This window comes from Desmodus rotundus, chromosome 7 (assembly GCF_022682495.2).
Source record: "Desmodus rotundus isolate HL8 chromosome 7, HLdesRot8A.1, whole genome shotgun sequence".
Taxonomy (NCBI): Eukaryota; Metazoa; Chordata; class Mammalia; order Chiroptera; family Phyllostomidae; genus Desmodus; species Desmodus rotundus.
In genome coordinates, this window is record NC_071393.1 from 82,062,124 (window position 1) to 82,084,452 (window position 22,329).

General features: G+C 37.1%; 1 protein-coding gene across 12 annotated transcripts in view; it reads right to left on the bottom strand.

The window, feature by feature from the left end:
- The window catches only part of ATP8B4 (ATPase phospholipid transporting 8B4 (putative)), a 222,568-nt gene that overhangs the window by 62,242 nt on the left and 137,997 nt on the right, over window positions 1–22,329 (bottom strand). For all 12 annotated transcript variants that reach the window (XM_024568257.4, XM_024568254.4, XM_053927684.2 and 9 more), the window contains 5 exons: window positions 14,584–14,672; window positions 11,857–12,053; window positions 5,645–5,853; window positions 2,312–2,355; window positions 261–426 (listed from right to left, as the gene is read on the bottom strand). In XM_024568257.4, coding sequence (XP_024424025.2) covers window positions 261–426; window positions 2,312–2,355; window positions 5,645–5,853; window positions 11,857–12,053; window positions 14,584–14,672 — 705 coding nt within the window. The remainder of the gene's footprint in view (window positions 1–260; window positions 427–2,311; window positions 2,356–5,644; window positions 5,854–11,856; window positions 12,054–14,583; window positions 14,673–22,329) is intronic.

The following is a 22,329-nucleotide window of genomic DNA, read 5'->3' on the forward strand; positions in this document are numbered from 1 at the left end:
TGGGAAAATGCATTCTAAGCGTACACCTGATGGTCATCTGCATTTATTATATGTGCGTGGTTTATATTATACATAAAAGATAAGTGGAAAATGTGGGATATAAATAAATACAAAGAAAAAAGCTAGTGTGATAGGTAAGCCCTTTATGCAAAGCTGTATTTTTAATTAGAAAATCCTTCCAATTCTAAAGATGTTAAATAAAAATATCAGTTCTGATTTAAAAACCAAGGGTGGCCTCAGACACACCTTCGTTCACTTACCTGCACTGTTTTCCTCCGACATAACAGTGTGGCAGAGAGCAAGTAACCGCAGAAATTCATGCACCTTGGGATCCCCCAGTCTGATGGACTCCATCAGACCGTGGTCGGAGAACTGAAATGTTTTATCTCCCTGGGGGCTGACTGAGAAATCCATAGGCTTCTTTTTCTGTAGGAGAGTAACAACAACAAAACTAGAACTCATTTCAACAATAACCTTTTAAAATTCAAAACTATTTCCTCTAAGCATTTTTAGTGCACATATGATTTTTCAGCCTCAAATGTCTGGCACTAAAATGTCTTTCTGTTCCCCATTACTGTTAATTTTTTTTTTCCTTTCAGAACCATGCAGTAAACAGTGAATCTTCAGAAGGCGTATAGAGGAAAAATATCCAATGGCTATAAAGATCCTCAAATGCTTATTGAAACACAAAAATACAAAGAAGCCCTGAAAATTGAAAGTTTTTTTCCAAAACTTAATAGCAAAGCCTCACCTGACTTCAACTGATTTTGGCAGCACTATCTGACCTGGAATGACACGTGTCTAATTATAGATTGCTTTAGCCTATTTAGTGTGAAATAATAGTTTCTGAAGCAGACATGCTGTGTTTGACCATAGAATACTTTCTCAGCTCTCACTGGAGATACTGCATAATATAATGACAGAATTAAAATTAGGATCTCGAGATATTTTCCACTCAGATATTCACTGCAGCATTACTCACAGTAGCCAATAAGTAGAAATGACATAAATGTCCATCAACAGACAAATGAATAAAGAGTATGTAGTAAAAGATCCAAAATTGTGGTGGAGTAGGTGAAAGCTACACTCACCTCCTCCCTGGATCAAACTAGAATTATAACTAAACTACAGCACAATCAACCTGAAGGACCAACCAAAGACTAGCTAAACAGAAGTTGTATAACCAAGGATTTACAGTAGACACCACATCAAGACTGCTAGGAAGGGCAGAGATATGAAAAGAGCTGGACCCATGCCCACAGGCAGCAGTTAAGATACCAGAGGGATATCTCAGCTGCAAAGGTTCCCCCTGAGGAGTGTGGGATCTTAACCCCACCCCAGGCTCCCTAACCCAGAGCACTAGAGCTAGGAGAAGTCACTCACATAACCACGGGCTGTGAAAATCAGTGGGGATTCTGTCCGCCAGGGAGAGACAGAGTCTGCCCTGAGTCATCAATTCTCATATTGACGAGGGTATTTGTGGGAGGGTAAGTGGTAGAAATTCTAAAGAGGGTGACCTGGCAACATTTATCAAATGATAAATGCACATACCTTTCGATTTAGGAATGCATTTCTAAAAATGCAACTTGTTACAGTATAGAATCCATTTGAAACAGCACAGGTATACACTTATTGTTGCTGCATTTTCTTTACTAGCAAAATAAGAAATATCCTGAATGTCTAATAATGTTTCCATACATAACTTACAAAACATTAATATAACAAAATACTATTTGTTCATTAGAAAGAATAAAAGAGCACCCTTTTTTTCCTGATCTAGAAAAATCTCCAAGATACATTGGTAAAAAAGAAAGTTGAAGAACAGTATATACGAGTATATGCTACCATAAAAAATGGAGAAATATATTTGCTTGCATATACATAAATATCTCTAAAAGGATGAAAAACAGTGGGAACTCGGGTTGGTGGTCCTGAATGAGCAGGAATTATGAACCAAATAAATCTACTTTTTTTAATATTATGTATCTCATCTGGTCATAATGGAAATCAGGCCTCCAGGAACCCCTCATTTTTTTAATTGTTTTAAAGATTTTATTTATTTATTTTTAGAGAGGGAGAGAGAAAGGGAGAGAAACATCAATGTGTGGTTGCCTCTCACATGCCCCCTACTGGGGACCTGGCCCACAACCCAGGCATGTGCCCTGACTGGGAATCGAACTGGCAACACTTTGAATCACAGGCTGGCCCTCAGTCCACTAAGCCACACCAGCCAGAGCTGGAACTCATCATTTTTAAAATGCATGCACAAAATGAAATTAAAAGTAAGAATGAAATATTATCACCTCCCCACCTTAATTATGTCTGTCTTCCGACCCATGTCATCATGTACTTCACCTGCCAAACAAAAATTGAGAATTAAAAATAAATGAAATTGAAACTAGATTTAGACATTTAGTCTCAAGTAATACACTTATTTATTAAAGCACTACTGTTGGATGGCACTATGAGTTCACACATAGCCTTTATGAGTGTTTTCCAACTGTGACCCTGAACATGGCAATCTACACAGAGAGATACTCACATTTGTCCAAGATAGAACTAATATGCAATATACATGTAAACAAAACACAAAACCCACAATCACGTTTTTCTAAAATTTTTTCAGCCTGTCATTACATCATCTGAAGTGTTTCTCAGAGGCAAATTTTGTCTTCTACTTTATCTCCACTGTTGGAGAATCCAAAATTATACCCTCTACAGACCAATTCTCATAAATGCTTGAGTTTGGCAAGAACATCTTTGTGTATCTTGGTTGGGGCCAGATACGTCTGTGCAACGTGAAGGTCAGATGAGCATGTAAACTTTAAACAATGTCAGTGCCTTCTGCAGGCAGAGAACATAGCCACCTATGTGCCAGATCTTTAAAAATAACTTTTCTTAGTATAAAGCCAATATGTGATTATTATAGATATATTTTAAAATACAGGACATTTACAGTAGAAAGTAAAAATTATTAATAGTCCCCCCACCCAGAGATACCAATATTTGTAGAGTTATTTTTGGTTAATTGTATGTATGTGCATTTGTATATATGAGTGTATATCTAAGTTCATCATACTATTCATAAATTTCTGCTTCCTGTGTTTTTAACTACTTAGAGTATAAGAATTTCTGCTATCATTAAAAGTTCTTTGTGAATTTAATTTTGAATGGGAGAAAATGCAGACAATTGTAACTGAATAAAAATAAATTAGTTAATTAAAAAAATAAAAATAAATTTTGAATGGTTGTATGATAGTCCGTGTAGCGTAATTTATTTCAGATTTACCCTATCTGGAGGTCTTTATGATTTTTTTCCTAATTTTTGTTTGGCATTTGAAGGTTTAATATTATTGGCCAGGACTGTCATTCTTGTAATAATAAGAAGAGTTATTTGCATCAATCCTGTGCCAGGCACTTACATTATCACTAATCTTTATAACAAACTCACCAGATGAAGATTTTCTTTCAGAAATCTGACGATCTGGATGAGTGAACTGAAGAACTGGGTTCAAAGTTACATGACTAAACTAGAACTGAAAAGACAGCACAGTGGATTTTTGAACCTCAGTCTCTCTTTTCACTGCATAATGCTGTGACCAAACGCAACACTTGACCAACGGGTATTTGTTGGCTTTCTGGGGCACAGGTCTCAATCTGGGATGCTGTGTAGCTGCATGTGAGAGGAGCCCCTGAGCTAGTGAATGGACCTCACCAAGCACCTGGAGTTGAAATCTCAAACTCTCTGTGCTTATGTTCCAGTCATTTCCCCATATGCAGGAACCAATAAATAGTAATAACAAAACGAAACTGCGTCTTTGTGTAAAATGTTTACCTCAAAGAGAGCTCACTTTTAGGGCTACGATGGGAGTGAAGAAAAATTAAAGAGGTATAAGGAAAATAATAGTTCTGAGCCAGAAAAATAAAAGATTTAGATAAATCAGAGTGGAATGTCAAAATTTCCTAAGGCCTAGATCTGTGATATAAACAAGACCAAAGTGTATGAAACAGGAAAAAGTTATTCTGAAACATTCTGTGAGTGTTTTAGTAAGAATATATTTTAATGACATCATAAATGCATCATAAATTATTATGGCATATAAATTGAGGGTTTAAAGGGGTTACTTAAATATTTCAGTTATCTTCCTGCATTTTATGAGGGAAATTAAAGCTTTCAGGGGATTTGAACATTTGGAGATTTGCAAAGATCGTGGGTTATATACTTTGCAAAAATCAAGGGCCTTCTCTAAAAATAGCCCGGTGACAAACATCTCTACAAACAAATCTTGGCCTGCCTGTCTGATAACTTCCTTAACATCATTTCCTAGAAGTGATACTATTATATTATCAGTACGTGTCATGGTAAAATAATTTAAAAAGCCCCCCAAATTCAAAATACCTCCAATAATCTAACTAAAATTTTCCCATTTAAAGTACTCTTCTACTTTTAGAAAGCCTTTAAAAATAATGTCCAAAAACACTTTATAAGGAAATGTTCTGCTTTATTTACTAATCATTATGATAGTGGTGTACAAAATGCACAGTGTAGCTGAGGGCTTGTGGAAGTCCTGGTCGAGAAGCATTTGCTCCACTGTCAGAGAAGGGTGGGGGGCAGAGGAGAGGTGACCCTGAGTGACAGGGGTGGGTTGAAACAGGAAGGTCAAAAAGCAGGAGAATATAAAAATCAACTTCTTGTACTTTCAGGTTTTTTCCAGGTCAAATCTTGCTTTAAAATATTTGGCAGTATGTGAGGTTTCCCATCAAGAGACAGGGGAATGTTTTCCTCTTTTTCTTGGATTTCCTTTACTTCCTGAAATTTGTTGGGAGAAACTGGCCACTCAGAATGCACTGAAGTAAGATTGGGAGTCCGGGGGGACCTGACAGAAACCTTCTGCAGAGCTTGCATGCTCTCAGCAGAAGGAACTGTCTGCTAATTGGCCAAAGTCGGGGCGACAAGGGTCCCATCTAAAGAAAATGCTTGAAGTCCAAATACAGAGCAGGTATCCTGACAAAAGCAAACAGGAACTGTGTAGCGATGACCTAGCTTCTGTGGCCACTCAAGTCAAGTCCCAGAAACACAGGCACTAACATCAATGCCGGAGTTGACTGGAAGCAAGTATAAAGTACTACAAAGAGGGATGGAACAAATAAAAAGAGAGAGAGAGAGAGAGAGAACTCATGGGCAAGGACAACAGTGTGGTAATTGCTGGGGGTAAGGGAGAAGTAGAGGTAGAAAAGAGAATAGGGGAGATAAATGGTAATGGAAAAAATAAAAATTTAAAAAGTACTACAAAGAATTTGTCCTCCCTGGGATATGGGTCCATTAAGTACCACAGAACAGAATCACACAGTTGGAACACCGAACAGAACCTCTGAGAGTATTGCATTTAAGCACCTTCCCTACCTTCTCTGTGAATGGTAACAAATCCAGTTTATTCTAAATTATTAAACATTCATCCAACTAATATTTAGTGGGTGTTTAATATTTAGTGAGTGCTAAGTATGATGTTAGATGCTGGTGGTGCCCACATTGACAAGAAGGCAGCAGTGGTTTGGGGTTTCTTAATAAGAAAAAAATAGACTTGCCTATTTTTTAAGGGACCATTAACGATATCATTTTTTTTTAAAGAACTATTTCTCTTACCATAGATTCTCCCATTGATGGAACACTTTTTAAAAGTCATGATGTTTTGAGTGAGGGTGCCCGTTTTGTCAGAGAAAACGTATTCAATCTGGCCCAGTTCCTCGTTGAGCGTGGTCGTTCGAGCTTCAGCGGGTGTTGCTCTCTCAGAGTAATACATCTTCCAATCCCAGTTTATAAAATAACTGTGTCCCAGACGAATTACTTCCACACTTTCATGCATTAAAATGGAAAAAAGAAAAAAGAAATGCTCCATCAATTTCAGAGCCTACAAAGCTTTGCCAAAGTAAGAAGTCTGCCAAAGTGTTCGGAGTTCAGAAAATGTGGCTGCTTTGTCCCTAGGCCCTAGTGACCTTCGGAAGCATCACAGCAGAGCCTGTTTCTTAAACCTAAGTTATTTCCATACAGCACCCTGAAACAACAGCCTGGCTTTGCATAAAGCTTTAGGGGATGTTCCATGGTTCTCTATTTACATTAAGCAGGCCCAGTGGAGGCTTCTTGTGTTATATATTAGTTGGCATCTCTCCTAAATCTTAGGAGAAGCTATTATTAAAGATATTTGTCAGACGTCTGATCTAAAGAAATGTGTGGTTGAGGACTTTCTCTCCAATACATTGCTTGATGTGGCTTTGCCAAAAGAGGTAAAAATTATCTCCGTCAAGCACGGAGAAAACCATAATAGATAGTGAGTGAAAACAGGGGTGTGTTGTCATATTAGTCTGTTCACTTCCCAAGACAAGAGCACTGTCTTATGGTCTAGTGGTGATTTATGGCTTTCCAACTCCAGCAGTAAAATTCCTGCAGCCAAGGGTATGAACTTCTCCAATCTTTGTCATACATAAGGCCACACTGATTTCCAAAAAGGTTATAACAATGTAACTTTCTACCATTAGGTTATGGAAAATTATCTTTGACTGGATGCCAAGGCAAATGCATCTAATTACTATATACTGAATTTCTTTTCAGTGTGTTAAAGTTTTGTTTCATATTTTATTGGCCAGTTGTTTTCTTCACAAAGTTATCTAATTGTGTTATTTGCCTATTGTATTTTCCCTATTGAGATGTTAGTGTATTTCTTATTTATTTGTTAAGAAATATATATATAATTTAATATATACATTATGCAAATATGCTACTCAATTTATTATTTGTCTTTTAATATTTCCATTATTGTTAACATACAGAAGCTTTCTCTTTTTACATGATTAAGTTTATCCACATTTTATAGTTTCTGCTTTGGGAGTTTTGCTTAGAGAGGCTGTCCTTGTACTAAGGTTATACATATAGATATTGATATTATTCTTGTAGTTCTTTATTAATTTTTCTACATTTAAGCCTTTATCACAATAAGAATTTTTTGAATTATGATGTACATATGAAGAGATAACTTCAATTTTTACCAAGGGAAAGATTTTGTCACCATTTCTTTAACAATGAACCTTATCCCTATTATGTTGGGCTGCTTCCATGTGACATACAAATAACTTTCCTCACTAGAATCTATTTTGGGACTTGCAATTTTGTTCTTTAGTATGTCACTTAATGCATCTCTTGCTTTCATTATGGTCACTTTAGAAAATTTTGCAATACCTGAGAAGAGATAAAAGAACATTTATTCTCTTCTTTTTAAAAAATTCTTAACTATAATCACTCATTTATTCTTCCCATATAGGATCAACATGTTCATCTAAATAAACCTTAGAATCAATGTATCAGCTTTGTCATGAAACTTATATGGGATTTTTATTAAGTCTGGTAGATGCTTAATTGTCTGAAAAGAACGAATACTTTATAATGCCTAAAACAACTTCAAGAAGGGTAAATCTTTCCAGGAATTCAATTTTGGAAAGTACCTCTATTGGTAAAGAATTTTGATCTTGCTTTGCCTTGTTTTGCCCACACCGCAGCTTGGTAAATTTGTTTCTGGACATCATAACTCTTTACTAATGAGAAACTTTTCTAAATTGTTATTGGTTTAAAGGAAATTTTTAATATTAAATGTAATATTAAATAAATATTAAATATGTTAAATAAATAAAAGAACTGAAAATTCTTCTAATATTAAAAAAGTGATTATGTGATAAAATCAGACATTTAATTGAATTATCTGACTAATAGTATTACAGAATCATTCTGTTGGATTTTCTAGAATTTAACCACATTCTGTTCTTCATTTCTAATAGGTTTATTTCAGTTTTAGTTTCATGTGTCATTTTGTCGTCGATATTTCAGTTGCATGCCTTAGTACATTCAACAAGGACATTCAGAACAGCACAAAGTAGTAATGGTAAGAGCAAGGACCCACAGCTTATTTCTGATTTTAGTGGGAATTAAGCCTTGGTTTTCTCAGCCATAAGGTGAGAAAGTCCTCAGCAGTCTGTTAGACTACCTCTGAACATTTGTCTCCTTGAAGACGAAAGAGGACAACTAAGTGTTGTAGGGGCATTAAATTCTATACTTCTAGTTCTACAATTGCATGACATACCTACATTTCCCTCCCAAAAGTGGTATGGTGCCAGTTCACTTTCTAACCATGTAAATGGTAACACATTTTTACACCCAATCTAAAAATCACATTATGACTCTGTAGAAGCATACGATATAAAAATAAGTGTCATATTCTGAAGAGTGTGGTGATGGCCAGAGGGAAGGGGGCGCAGGGGCTGGGTGGAGCTGGACAAAGTGTGAGGGAATGGGGACATCTGTAATAGTGTTGACAATAAAAATGAAGTAAAAAAATGAGCATAAATGTCTGCGGAAATTTAATTTCTGTTAACATTTGATAACTGAATTTTATATAAGTACTATGCAGAAATCAGAAACTAGTTGCTTCAGAGAATATGTATGGAAATAAATGAAATACAAGTAAATAAAATAAAGTCATATTCTGCATGTATTTATTCATGTATTTCCTGTTATGGTTTACTATTCTGTATCCATCACCAGTACCACCCCCTACTCCCAACCCCTACCCTTCCTGAAACACACAGTTGCTTATAAGTTCCTTGGTAGCTGTTCTAATTCAGCTTTGTTTTCCTCATTCCACCACTCAGAAGGCATTAGTATATACAGGCACAGTGCCTTACCTGGCATAGGCAGTCAGTCAGGATTCTATGAATGAATTCTGACTCTCTATTCATTAATTTTATCAATAAGGACATTAACAGAGGTTAAGTGACTAACCCTGGGTCACACAAATAACTAACTACAGAGCCAAGACTAGAATTCCAGCATTTGATAAAGCCAGTGCAGACCTGACCTTAAGAATGCTATCAGAGCATGATGGAGGAAACTGCACAAGTCAGCTGAAGCTTCCATTTATTTGAAAGTAAAGTAGCTCCCTGAACACTCAAGGCAGAATGAATGGAACAGAACTTCATCCTTGTGTGTTGCAGTACAACCCAAAGGAAGTACTCTAAATTGATTTGAACGCTTAGACCTTAAAATAGTCCTTAAAAAGAAAGGTAACCTTTTTGTTTGGGAGAAGAGGATATGAGAGCGTCACAGGGGAACATTCAGCCCTTTGTTTCATAATAAAGAAAAGGAGACAAATGTTGAGAGTTAGCACTACCACACCTCACACCACTCAGTGTTTTCTGCCTGGATGCTCTTTGAGCAGGGCGTCTGATTCCCCAATTCAGTGGCAAAACAAGCCATGGAAATGAGTTCCTCTTGCTTTGGAAAAAACACTTAAAAGCTAATTCCTTGGGAGTACAATGGCTGCATTTCTCAAGTTGATGTATTAAAAAACCGTAGCTGCTTGTGTTGAACACTACAGATAAACAAATTGACAGCACAGAACTATCTTACCGCAATCGATGTCCTTTGCTTACATGGAATTGTTAACCATTCAAAGTAAATTCTGCCCTTTTATTCTCAAGTGGCATGTGGCACTAATTTATCCTTGGTACCTATTCAAAAGACTAATGGAGCTCACCGTGGAGACCTTTCTCCCCCAATCACTCTCTCTCTCCACCTCTCTCATCAATCAATTTTTTTAATTTTAAAAATATCTGGGGGTTCTCGGTGTGTAAACGTCAGTGTGTATGATTGAGCAGTCTGAAATTCCTCAGAATGCCTTTTCCCTCAAGTTAAGAGCAGAGTCACCGTTTCTATTTGGAGAGAGCAAATCTTATTTGTCTTCATCAGGGCTATGCCTTACCAGCAGGGAGAGAATCCGGCCTCTTTTTTCTCTTGATATCTTCACTGACTGTTAAATCATACACAGCTTAGGCATAGAGGAAAAGATACTGTTCCAAGTGTCAGAAGACTTGGATTTGGATCCTGGTTCTGTCCCTAACCAGCAACATGGTCCGAATGAATCATCTCATTTTTGAAAAAGTTCAGCAATACCTACTTCCTAAGAGCATTAGGAGATGTAAATGAGATAAAGTGTGTGAAAGCACTTTATATAAAATATAAAATGTTATCTAAAAGGTAAGGCAGTATTATTGGGAGCCCTCAGAAATCAATTATTTTAAACCCCTCATTATACTGAGCAGCACATATCTGACAGGCAAACTAAGGCACAGGGCAGCCAAGTGCTTTCTCCAAGGTCCCACAGCTATCAGTGGCAGTGCCGAGACCAGAGCCCGGGTTTGGACTATTCCAAACAGATTTTCTTTCCACCGCTGCAAGGGACACATTGGCAGGAAAAGGAACACTACCCTGGAAATCTATCTAGCCTTGGTCTCAATAAATAAATAAACAAACAAACAAATAAATAAATAAAAGACCTTTCAAATCATTAAATGAAAACTGCCAGTGCACTTCAAAGAAAGGGCGTGTATAGGATACACTTCTTTCACGAGGACATAAGGAACTGCACATGTGCTGGTGGGAAGCCACTACGAGCATTTATTACTCATTTAGGACATAAAAGGAAAGCTATAAAAGCTGTCCATAGCTTCTGGCAAAGAGCGGGATTTACTACAGACTTAATAATTGCATAGAAGCTTGAGAGGTCCTCAGAGTCAAAGATGAGCTAGCACGATACAGTTTAAGTAGACCCCACTCTGACCACAGTTCCAGAAGGCTCAAAGCAATTTGTGGTGTGACGGCCACATGCCGCTACTTCAAGTCCATTTCCCACAACTTGACATTTCGGAGCCCTGACCACTATCCAAAACAAGGGTGGATTTGTGCATTAAACTTGCTTTGCTTCATCATAGCTCGACTTTTGGAAAGAGAGAAAAAGAAACTCATAAAAATTAGTGGAAATTTAAAGCTGGTGGTGCTGTGTATTGTTAAAATACCGGCAATCAGGAAAGTCAAACAACCAACTCTGCTCTTGGCCCCAGCATCTCTGGGACTGTCTGGCTCAGGCTTGGTCAAATTAGGGTCAAGAATGTCACAGGTACAGACTCTAGGGCCAACTTGTCAAGCACTCACACTCACACATACACATATACATATATGTGTACATATAGAGACAGGTGTGTATAAGTCTGTATTTATCTATATACATGTATAGATGTACGTACCTATGTGAGACCATTTTAGCTCTAGTTTGTAGGACCAAATCTAGAAATGACAGACCAAGTCATAGTAGAAGTTATGAATCATACTTCTATTTAACAATGGTTAAGTACCATCAACTATATTTCAACTCCTTCACGTACTCTTTTGTAGTTACAAATAATAATGGCAATAATTAATATTCATTAAACTCTTACAATGTGCCAACCTTCTAAGAGCATTACACGTTTGTTTACTCCTCAGACAATCCTACTGTTTTCTCTAGTTTTAAAATGAGAAGACTGAGGCACCGAAAGGCCAGTTAACTTGCCCAGTTCACAGAGTCAGTAAGTGTAGGACAGGATCTGAACACAGGTGTCTGGAGCCAGACTAGGAGCAGGGAGGCACCATCACCATAGGTCTCCCCAAATATCCTTTTATTTCTTACCCAACATCAACCCAAATCTAATTGATCAGGTTGGATGAGATTATATTATAGTCCACGTATTCCAAAGAAAAAGATTTATAAGAAAATGAATTGAATGAAGAAGAAAATAAAAAGCACTTACTGTAATTTGAAAATGTAAAAGTGAAACAGATTAACCGGTTTAGTTGCTTCCTTTGTAACTGATGTGGCTGATCACAGACAGAGCGATACATCCATCTCACAGTTGTAATTTTACAACAGACAAAAGCGACTATGCAAAACAAAGGCTTTTAATAAAAAGGCTTCACGAAAGTATAAACTCTCATCTTACCTCACGTATAATGAAATGGGTACGACTGTGTTGAGAATAATAATATATGACCAGAATGTTAAGAATCCTGAGAACAAGGAATTCTTCTCTCCTTCATTCCAGAAAAGGAAAGTTCTGAATTGGTCCCCAACTTGATTCTCCCAGATTGAATTTCCTATTGCAAGAATAATTCCCAAGCATACCAGAAACCCAAAAATCTGAAATGAGAACAGAAGTCTGGTTAAAGCTAACTTGAACTCAGAACTAGTCCTATCAATGCAATCTAATTACACTTCCAACTCCAAGAAATTGTCATTTGAAAAGTAAGTTATACAAAGCTCTCCTTACTTATCATTAATCATGCGAGTAAAATTTAACATTATTATGCAGGGAACACAACTAAATATTTTATATACATTTTCTCAAATTTCCCATTGACTCTGAGATAGGAACAATTATTTTCTCACACTTTGCTGGTCAAAACCAAGACAAAATAAAGTGGAAGCACAGAAAAATTATGTAACTTGCCCACTGCCATAAAGCTAATAACTTTAATTAATCGATTCACAATGAGTGCGTATGTTTCAGTGGCTTAAGTAAAGACAATGTGCCCTCATCAAACCCAGTTTACATGCATTGGCCAGCTGTGACACTGTATCATTCCCTGCTTTTCCCTCCAAAAGTATCCTGTTTAAATGATAAGTTATATAATCACCCAAGGCACAAAGCAAAAAGAAAAAACATCAATGATAACGATTTATCCAAGAATGGGCAAATCTTTCGGCTACAGATCTAGTAGCATACTACTTACTTAAGGCTAACAAGAAAGATAAGGATTAATTAAAATATTTCATGACATATATACCTTCCTTTTGAGATAAGAAAGAAGGTAGGAAGCAACTGAAAGCTAGCCAACTCTTACATTGTGATTAGTAACAGTATTAGCAAAGAGACACTTTGGAGGTATAGCAAATAGAAAAACAGCAAAGTGAGTCCCTTGTGAGCCTCAAATTCCAGCTTTTAGCAGGAGGAACACAAAGTCAGTGACCACAGCCTGATATAAGCTGAACACAGTGTTCAGGGGACTTTGCTCTGCTATGTCACACTGTGATAGGAGCTGGGACCAGCCACTGTCAAGGGAGGAGTGGGGCTAGAGAATAGGAATGCATTGCCTTCCAGTTTCCTTTGTCCTCAATGAAAGAATATTCAGGTGTTCTAGAACTGATTTTTTCTTTTTTCTCTCATGAACAAAATAGGCACCTTAAGAAGACAAAGTTTAGGGAAAGCCAATTTGAAGCATATTAGAAAACTGTGCACTAGAGAAAAGTAGAACCGTGAATCCCTAAAATCCTACCAATGTGAGAGCTGTATCACACAGTATCCTCTTTCTGTTAATGGCTGATACTATAAGTTAATTTAATTGAATTACTCTAAGAGCATTAAAATTGCTGACATTTGGCATTAAATTCCTGATTTAAGGAGAGACTCTAATACCCCAATGGATCACCCAATTTTCTAGTACAAAACGCTGGGACATTCCTGCTTCACAACCCCGTAATTTTACTCTGTGGTGGGCAGATATACAATCCCCATGCAAACCCTAGAAGTGAGCACAGGGTCATTAAATTGGAGATATTAGGAAGGGGTCACAGACTCCTGGGCATGTTTCCTTGACCCCGTGGATTCTGACCCAAGAGGACAGTGTAGCTGGAGTAAAGTCCATGTCTGAGGATAATACCGAAAGCAATACACAGAGCCTGGATATGATTTTGTACCAAAATAAGGTTCCATTTCCTTCTTTCCTTATTCAGGGTCCCACTATTACATATTAGTTAAGCAAATAAATATTGAGCTCAGATTTTATCATTGTTTGTGAGTCTGTGATGGGGCAGGTGGAGAACGTGATTCAAAGTTACTGTCCTCGTATTCCAAAGTCAATGTTCTAAAACTTAACCCTTACATGTGGAGGCAAAGCAATAGCACATGAAAAATCGGACAACAATCAGATCCACAGCCTGTGGTAGCACAAGACTAACTTCAAATAGGGTAGGACACGGGGAATACCTGTTTTTAGTAAATGGTGGTAGAGGAAATCATTTCAAAAAATTCAGAGGAGAAAAAAAGTTCAGAGGAAAGAGATAACCATGGGCTAGGAGGTTGGGAGGTCTTCATGAAGGAGAGCTGTGACTTACACCTCAGAGGATTCATGAGTAAAATCAGTACATAATTTTCAAGGCCCAGTGCAAAATGAAAATGTGTGCCCCCTTTGTTCAAAATTTATTAAGAATTTCTAAAAAACAACACTTTACATAGCAATAGGAGGTCAATAACAAATGCGAGGCCTTTCAGAATGGGGACCTGTGTAAGTGAACAGGTCATACGCATGAAGCCAGCACTGTCTATAAGCTACGAAGAGAGGATGTGAGCAAAAGTAAGACAACAGAAAGGCCAAACTACCTTAAAAATTATGTTTTGTTTTTTAAAAGCAAATCTTTGGAATATGGAGAACTTGCAAGACTATGAAGCCTCCACAAGCACTAACCTACCTCTCACAAGAAACTTTATCAAAGATTGAGAAATCATAATCTAGAAAGTAGAGGGCTATATACCTGGGCCCCAAATGTAAAATCTCCAAATACAAACTACACAAGGGGAATGTAGACTTCTGAAAGAACTCCCAGCAAAAATATAAGAAATATATGAAGATAACAATGACTGACATTGCCTAATTTTCTTATAGTAACTTACCCATAGTACTAGAGTATTCATCAATCTATCAATGCTTGTCCTTTTAAACTTTGTCTTTCCACTGTTCTGCATTAGTTTAGTGTCAGGACCTGCAAAAAAAATATTTTTAATAACAACTTTGAAATTATTATTATTATTAGATGGTGATGACGATGATGAGAGAGGAGGAGGAGGAAGGGGAGGAATTCCTACTCATATCAGATGTTCCTGAAAATAATATATTTTTTAATTTAACTTGTATTAAGAGCAAGCAAGGGCCATTATTAAGTTGTGTATGATTCTCAACTAGTGGCTAAACAACTCTGGAAACTGCAATAGAGTTGGCCTCCTTAGAACAGAATAAATCCAGACAGAACTTGTAAATGAAAAGTTTAAGTAAACGGATTTTTTCAAAATCTGTGTACAAATATGCTTGTAGCTTGAAGCAGTTAAAAATAATTAAGTCCAACAGATACAGAGTGAGGAATAATTTGAATGGGATATCACCTTACACCTGTCAGAATGGCTACCGCCAATAAATCAACAAACGACAAGTGTTGGTGAGATTGTAGAGAAAGAGGAACCCTCTTGCACTGCCAGTGAGAATGCAGTCTGGTGCATTTACTGTGGAAAACGGAGTATCCTTAAAAATTTAAAAATGGAACTCCCTTTTTTTATTAAATATTTTATTGTTATTCTATTACAGTTGTCCCAATTTTACCCCCTTTGCCCTCCTCTGCCCACCCACCCCCCACTCCCACAGTCATTCCCCAACCTGTTTTCCATGTCCATGGGACATTCATACATGGAATTCCCTTTTGACCCAGTGATTCCACTTCTGTGAATATACACCAAGGATCCCAAGACACCAAAACAAAATATATATGCATCCCTATATGTATAGCAGTGTTATTTATAATAGCCAACATTTGGAAACAGCCTAACTGCCCATCAGTCTATGAGTGCATAAAAAAGCTGTGGTACATTTACACAGTTGAATACTATGCAGCAGTAAAAAAGAAAAATGCTAACATTTCACAACAGCATGGATCAACCTGGAGAAAATTATGCTAAGTGAGTTAAGCCAGTCAGTGAAAGAAAAGTACCATATGATCTCACTTATATGTGAAATCGAATGAACACAATAAATCAATGAACAAAATACAATAGTAATAGAAGCTTATATACATAAAATGGACTAACAGCAGCCAGAAAGGAGATAGCGGGAATGGGATAAAAGATAGTAAAGAACCAAAGAGCATTTATGTACAACCCATGCTCATGGACAACAATATGGGGATTGGCTTGGGGTGGAGTTGGGTGGAAGTAGGGAAAGAGAGAAAAAGTCAGAACAACTGTAACAGCATAAACAAAAATAAAATTAAATTTAAAAATACAATTCAGGACACTAAGGTCAAAAATGAAAACTCGAAATAAGAAATCAAATTCTGAATCTGTTTCCCAAAAAGATTTGAGGTGCCTTTAATAGAGAAATTAGGATAACTCCAAACAGTACATAAGCAAATAATTTAAACCTTTATTATGTATTACACACTGTATATATAATATGTACTTTATGTAAGGGCAAGAATTATCTTTAATCTTGCATTAGATTAATTTCAGGTAAATACAATACATTATCTCATGACAGACATATTGATTAAGTGCCTTGTTCAAGGAATTTTAAGAATATTATTAACTGCCTTAGATGTAGATTATTAGGTGTTTAATAGAGGAAAATGTTAGAATATATTATTGCTTAGGAGATTCCTTGTGGGCAAGGAAGATGCTAAACAGAAGCAATTAACTTTTAATTATACCTGACTTGTCTAGTGTTCCCTCTACACATCATCTTCCCATGATTATTTTCAATTCGTGAAGACATTTCATATAGCAGGGGAGGAGAAATGAAAGGAAGAAGAGAGGAGAGGCACACATGAAATTCCAAAAGTCAAGGAGGAATGGGCACATTGCTAAAGACTTTCATTTCCTTTCAATACAAACTGAAGCAAAGATTGGTCTCAGAAAAATTCAGTCTTCAGTTGGAAATTGTACCCCAGTGCCCTATTCCAGCCACTGCTGTGTAAAGGAGGCCACCCACATTTTCTCAAAATCATTTATTAAAATCATGTGGACATTGACGGTGGGAAATATTTCTTTTTTTTAATATTTTATTTTTTTAATTTATTTATTTTTACTTTTTAATTTATTTTTTATTTTATTACTGTTCAATTACAGTTGTCTGCATTTTCTTCCCATGCCTCTCCCTCACAAATCCAAACCCACCTCCCTCCCTTGTTTTGTTTATGACCATGTTAGCCAAAACACATTCTAGAAGCATTTCTTTCATAAGACCCCTCTTCCTTTGTCCCTAAAAGACTGCATATAAAGTCTTTTTTTTAATTACTTTATTGTTGCTTAATTACAGTTGTCTGCATTTTCTCCCCCACCTTGCCCCACCCCTCCCCCCCACTCCAGCCAAAGCTACCTCCCTCCCTTGCTTCCACCCTCCCCTTGGTTTTGTCCATGTTTCCTTTATAGTTGTTCCTGAAAACCCTTCTCCCCACTGTCCCCTCCCTTCTGGCTATTGTTAGATTGTTCCTAATTTCAATGACTCTGGTTATATTTTGTTTGCTTTTTTCTTTTGTTGATTCTGTTCCAGTTAAAGGTGAGATCATATGGTATTTGTCCCTCACTGCCTGGCTTATTTCACTTAGCATAATGTTCTCCAGTTCCATCCATGCTGTTGCAAAGGGTATAAGCTCCTTCTTTCTCTCTGCTGCATAGAATTCCACTGTGTAAATGTACCATAGTTTTTTGATTCACTCATTTGCTGATGGGCACTTAGGTTGCTTCCAGTACTTGGCTATTGTAAATTGTGCTGCTATGGACATTGGGGTGCACAGGTTCTTTTGGATTGGTGTTTCAGGGTTCTTAGGCTATAATCCCTGCAGCAGAATTGCTGGGTCAAAGGGCAGTTCCATTTTTAGTTTTCTGAGGAAATTCCATACTGTTTTCCACAGTGGCTGTACCAGTCAGCATTCCCACCACAATGTACTAGGGTTCCCTTTTCTCCGCATCCTCTCCAACACTTCTTTGTGGATTTCTTTATGTTGGCCATTCTGACCGGTGTGAGGTGGTATCTCATTGTGGTTTTAATTTGCATCTCTCTGATGGCTAGTGATGCTGAGCATCTTTTCATGCATCTCTGGGCCCTCTGTATGTCTTCCTTGGAGAAGTGTCTGTTCAAGTCCTTTGCCCATTTTTTAATTGGATTGTTTGTCTTCCTGGAGTGGAGTCGTGTGAGTTCTTTATATATTTTGGAGATCAGACCCTTGTCTGAGGTATCATTGGCAAATGTGTTTTCCCATACAGTTGATTCTCTTTTCATTTTAATGCTGTTTTCTTTAGCTATGCAGAAGCTTTTTATTTTGATGAGGTCCCATGTGTTTATTCTTTCCTTTATGTCCCTTGCTTTAGGGGACATATCCATGAAGATGTTGCTGCATGGAATGTATGAGATTTTCCTGCCAATGCTTTCCTCTAGGACTTTTATGGTGTTACAACTTATATTTAAGTCTTTTATCCACCTTGAATTTATTTTTGTGAATGGTGTGAGTTCGTGATGGAGTTTCACTTTTTTGCATGTAGCTGTCCAGATCTCCCAACACCATTTGTTGAAGAGGCTATTTTTGCTCCATTTTAAGCTTCTTCCCTCTTTGTCAAATATTAATTGATCGTAGAGACTTGGGTTTATTTCTGGGCCCTCTGTTCTGTTCCATTTGTCTGTGTGCCTGTTTTTATGCCAGTACCAGGCTGTTTTGATTATAGTGGCCTTGTAATACAGTTTGATATAGGTATTGTGATCTCTCAAGCTTTGTTCTTCTTTCTCAAAATTGCTGCAGCTACTCAGGGTCGTTTATGGTTCCATATAAATTTCTGAAATGTTTGTTCTATATTTGTGAAATATGTCATTGGTACTTTAATAGGGATTGCACTGGATCTATAAATCACTTTGGGCAGTATGGCCATTTTGATGATGTTAATTCTACCAATCCATGAGCATGGTACATGCTTCCATTTGTTTGTGTCTTCCTTCATTTCTTTCTTCAGTGTTGTGTAGTTTTCTGAGTACAGGTCTTTTACCTCCTCGGTTAGATTTATTCCTAGGTACTTTATTTTTCTCATTCCTATATCAAATGAGATTTTTTCCTGATTTCTGTTTCTGCAGTTTCGTTGTTGGTATACAGGAATGCCTATGATTTCTGAGTATTGACTTTGTAACTGGTTGTTTTGAAAAATTCATTTATTAGGTCAAGTAGTTTTTTGGTGGAGTCTACAGGATTTGCTATGTACACTATCATGTCATCTGCAAACAATGACAGTCTTGTTTCCTCCTTTCCAATTTGGATGCCTTTTATTTCTCTTTCTTGTCTGATTGCTGTGGCTAGGAATTCCAGTACTATGTTGAATAGGAGTGGTGAGAGAGGGCATTCTTGTCTTGTTCCTGATCTTAGTGAAAAAGCTCTAAGTTTTTGTTCATTGAGTATGATGTTGGCTGTAGGTCTCTTATATATGGCCTTTATTATGTTGAGGAATGCTCCCTCTATTCCCACTTTGCTGAGGGTTTTTATCATAAATGGGTGTGGCACCTAATCAAATGTTTTTTCTGCATCTATTGAGATGATAATGTGATTTTTGTCTTTCATTTTGTTTATATGGTGTATTATGTTTATTGATTTGCAAATATTGTACCATCTTGCATCCCTGGGAGGAATCCCACTTGGTCATGGTGTATGATCTTTTTAATGTATTGCTGGATGCAGTTTGCCAATATTTTGCTGAGGATTTTAGCATCTATTTTCATCAGTGAAATTGGCCTGAAGTTTTCTTTCTTTGTTATGTCTTTATCTGGTTTTGGGATTAGGATGATGTTGGGTTCATAAAAAGAGTTTGGGAGTCTTCCATCTTCTTGAACTTTTTGAAATAATCTGTGGAGGATGGGGGTTAGCTCTCCCTTAAATGCTCTGTAGAATTCTCCTGTGAAATCATCTGGTCCAGGCCTTTTGTGTGTTGGGAGCTTTTTTGATTACTGTTTCAATTTCATCAGGCGTTATTGGTCTGTTCAGGCTCTCTGTTTCTTCATTGAGTTTTGGGAGCTTATATTTTTCTAGAAATTTGTCCATTTCATCTAGGTTTTCACATTTCTTGACATATAGTTCTTCATAGTAATTTCTTACAATCTTTTGTATTTCTGTGGTATCAGTTGTAATCTCTCCTCTTTCATTTTTTATTGTGTTTACTTGGGTCGTTTCTCTTTTTTTTCTTGATGAGCCTGCTTAAAGGCTTGTCAATGTTGTTTATCTTGTCAAAGAACCAGCTCCTGGACTCATTGATCCTTAGAATTGTGTTTTTAGTCTCTGTGTCATTTAATTCTGCTCTGATCTTGGTTATTTCCTTCCTTCTACTTGCTCTGGGTTGTCTTTGTTCCTGTTCCTCGAGTTCTCGTAGGCGTAGGGTTAGGTTGTTTATTTGAAATGTTTCTATCTTTTTTAGGTAGGCCTGTATTGCTATGAACCGTCCTCTCAGGACTGCCTTCACTGTGTCCCGTAAGTTTTGGATTGTTGTGAGTTTGTTTTTGTTTGTTTCCAGAAACTTTTTGATTTCTTCCCTAATCTCATTCTTCACCAATTCATTGTTTAATAGCATGCTATTCAATCTCCGTGATTTTGAGTGTTTGGGGTTTTTTTCCTTGAGGTTTGTTTCTAGTTTCAGACCCTTGTGGTCAGAAAAAATGCTTGATATGATTTCAATTTTCTTGAATTTGTTGAGGCTTGTTTTGTGTCCTATCATGTGGTCTATCTTTGAAAATGATCCATGTACCTTTGAAAAGAATGTGTATTTTGCTTCTTTTGGATAAAGGGCTCTATATATATATCAGTTAAGTCCATTTCATCTAGGGCATTGTTCAATGCCACAATATCTTTGTTGATATTTTGTTTGGAAGATCTGTCCATTTTTGACAGTGGGGTATTAAAATCTCTTACTACAATTGTGTTGCTGTCAATATCTTTCTTGAAGTCCTCCAAGATTTTCTTTATGTATTTGGGTGCTCCTATGTTGGGTCCATATGTATTTACAATATTTATGTCTTCTTGATGGATTCTTCCCTTGAGTATTATGAAGTGACCTTCTGGGTCTCTTTTTATGGCTCTTTCTTTGAAGTCTATTTTGTCTGATATGAGTATTGCTACCCTGGCTTTTTTTTTTTTTCCTGTCCATTTGCTTGGAATATTTGTTTCCAGCCCTTCACTTTCAGTCTATGTAGGTCTTTTGTTCGGAGGTGGGTATCCTGTAGGAAGCATATGTATGGGTCATGTTTTCTTATCCATTCCGCTATTCTGTGTCTTTTGATTGAGACATTTAATCATTGAGCTTCCTTATAACCAATGCTTTGAACTCAATATCTGAGAGTTGACTTGCCTCTATTTCATTTAGCATTCTTTCTGAGACTTCCTCCTTTCCTTATTATTGATAGATATTTATTCACTGCCATTTTTTCATACCTGTGTTCCTTTTTCTTTCACTGTTTTTCCTCCTGTTCTTAAAGCAAACCCTTTAGCATCTCCTGTAGAGCTGGTTTGGAGGAGGTTTATTCTTTGAGGCTTCTTTTGTATGGGAAGCTCCTTATTTGGCCTTCCATTTTAATTGAGAGCCTTGCTGGATAAACTAGTCTTGGTTGCAGGCCTCTGGTTTTCATTACTTGGAATACTTCTTGCCATTCTCTTCTGGCTTGGAGAGTTTCCATTGAGAAGTCAGCTGCTAGTCTTATTGGGGCTCCCTTGTATGTTACTTCCTGTTTTTCCCTTGCTGCCTTTAAGATTCTCTCTTTACATTGTTCTTAATGTCAATGTCTCTGGATAGTGAGGAGAGGGGTCTATAGGAGCTACTATAAAGGACACCAGGACAAAATCAAGGGGAAGAGTAGAGGTGGGAGAGGGAGATGGGACTGGCTGGGGTGGGGTGGAGGGATGGGGAGAAAATGCAGACTATTGTAACTGAATAAAAATTTAAAAAATAAAAATAAACAAATAAAAGATTCTCTCTTTATCTGGAATTTTGCTATTTTAATTATGATGTGTCTTGAAGTGGGCCTCTTTGGGTTCCTCTTGATTGGGACTCTCTGTGTTTCCTGGATTTGGGTGACTTTTTCTCTCATCAAATTAGGGGAGTTTTCCATCATTACTTTTTCAAACAGGTTTTCTATCCCTTGCTCTCCTTTTTCTCTTTCTGGTATCCCTATTATATGGATATTATTACGTTTCATGTTGTCCTGCATTTCCCTTAACCCCTCTTCATTCTTTCTGAGCCTCTTTTCCTTTTCTTGCTCATTCTGGGTTTTTTTCTCTACTTTGTCCTCCAGCTCACTGATCCAATCCTCTGCTTCATCAAGCCTGCTTTTGATTCCTTCTACTGTGTTCTTCAGTTCAGAAATTGTATTCTTCATTTCCTCTTGGGCCTTGCTGATAGTTTTTATTCCTTTTTTCACGTTGATATAGTTTGCAGTGAGTTCATTGTAGTTTCCCTGTAGTTTTTGGTAATTCTCTGTGAGCTCATTAAGCTTCCTTATAACCAATGTTTTGAACACAATATCTGATAGTTGACTTGCCTCTATTTCATTTAGCATTCTTTCTGAGACTTCCTCCTTTCCTTTCATTTGGGGATTGTTTCTTTGACTTCCCATTGTTTGTGAGACTCTTCTTGTTA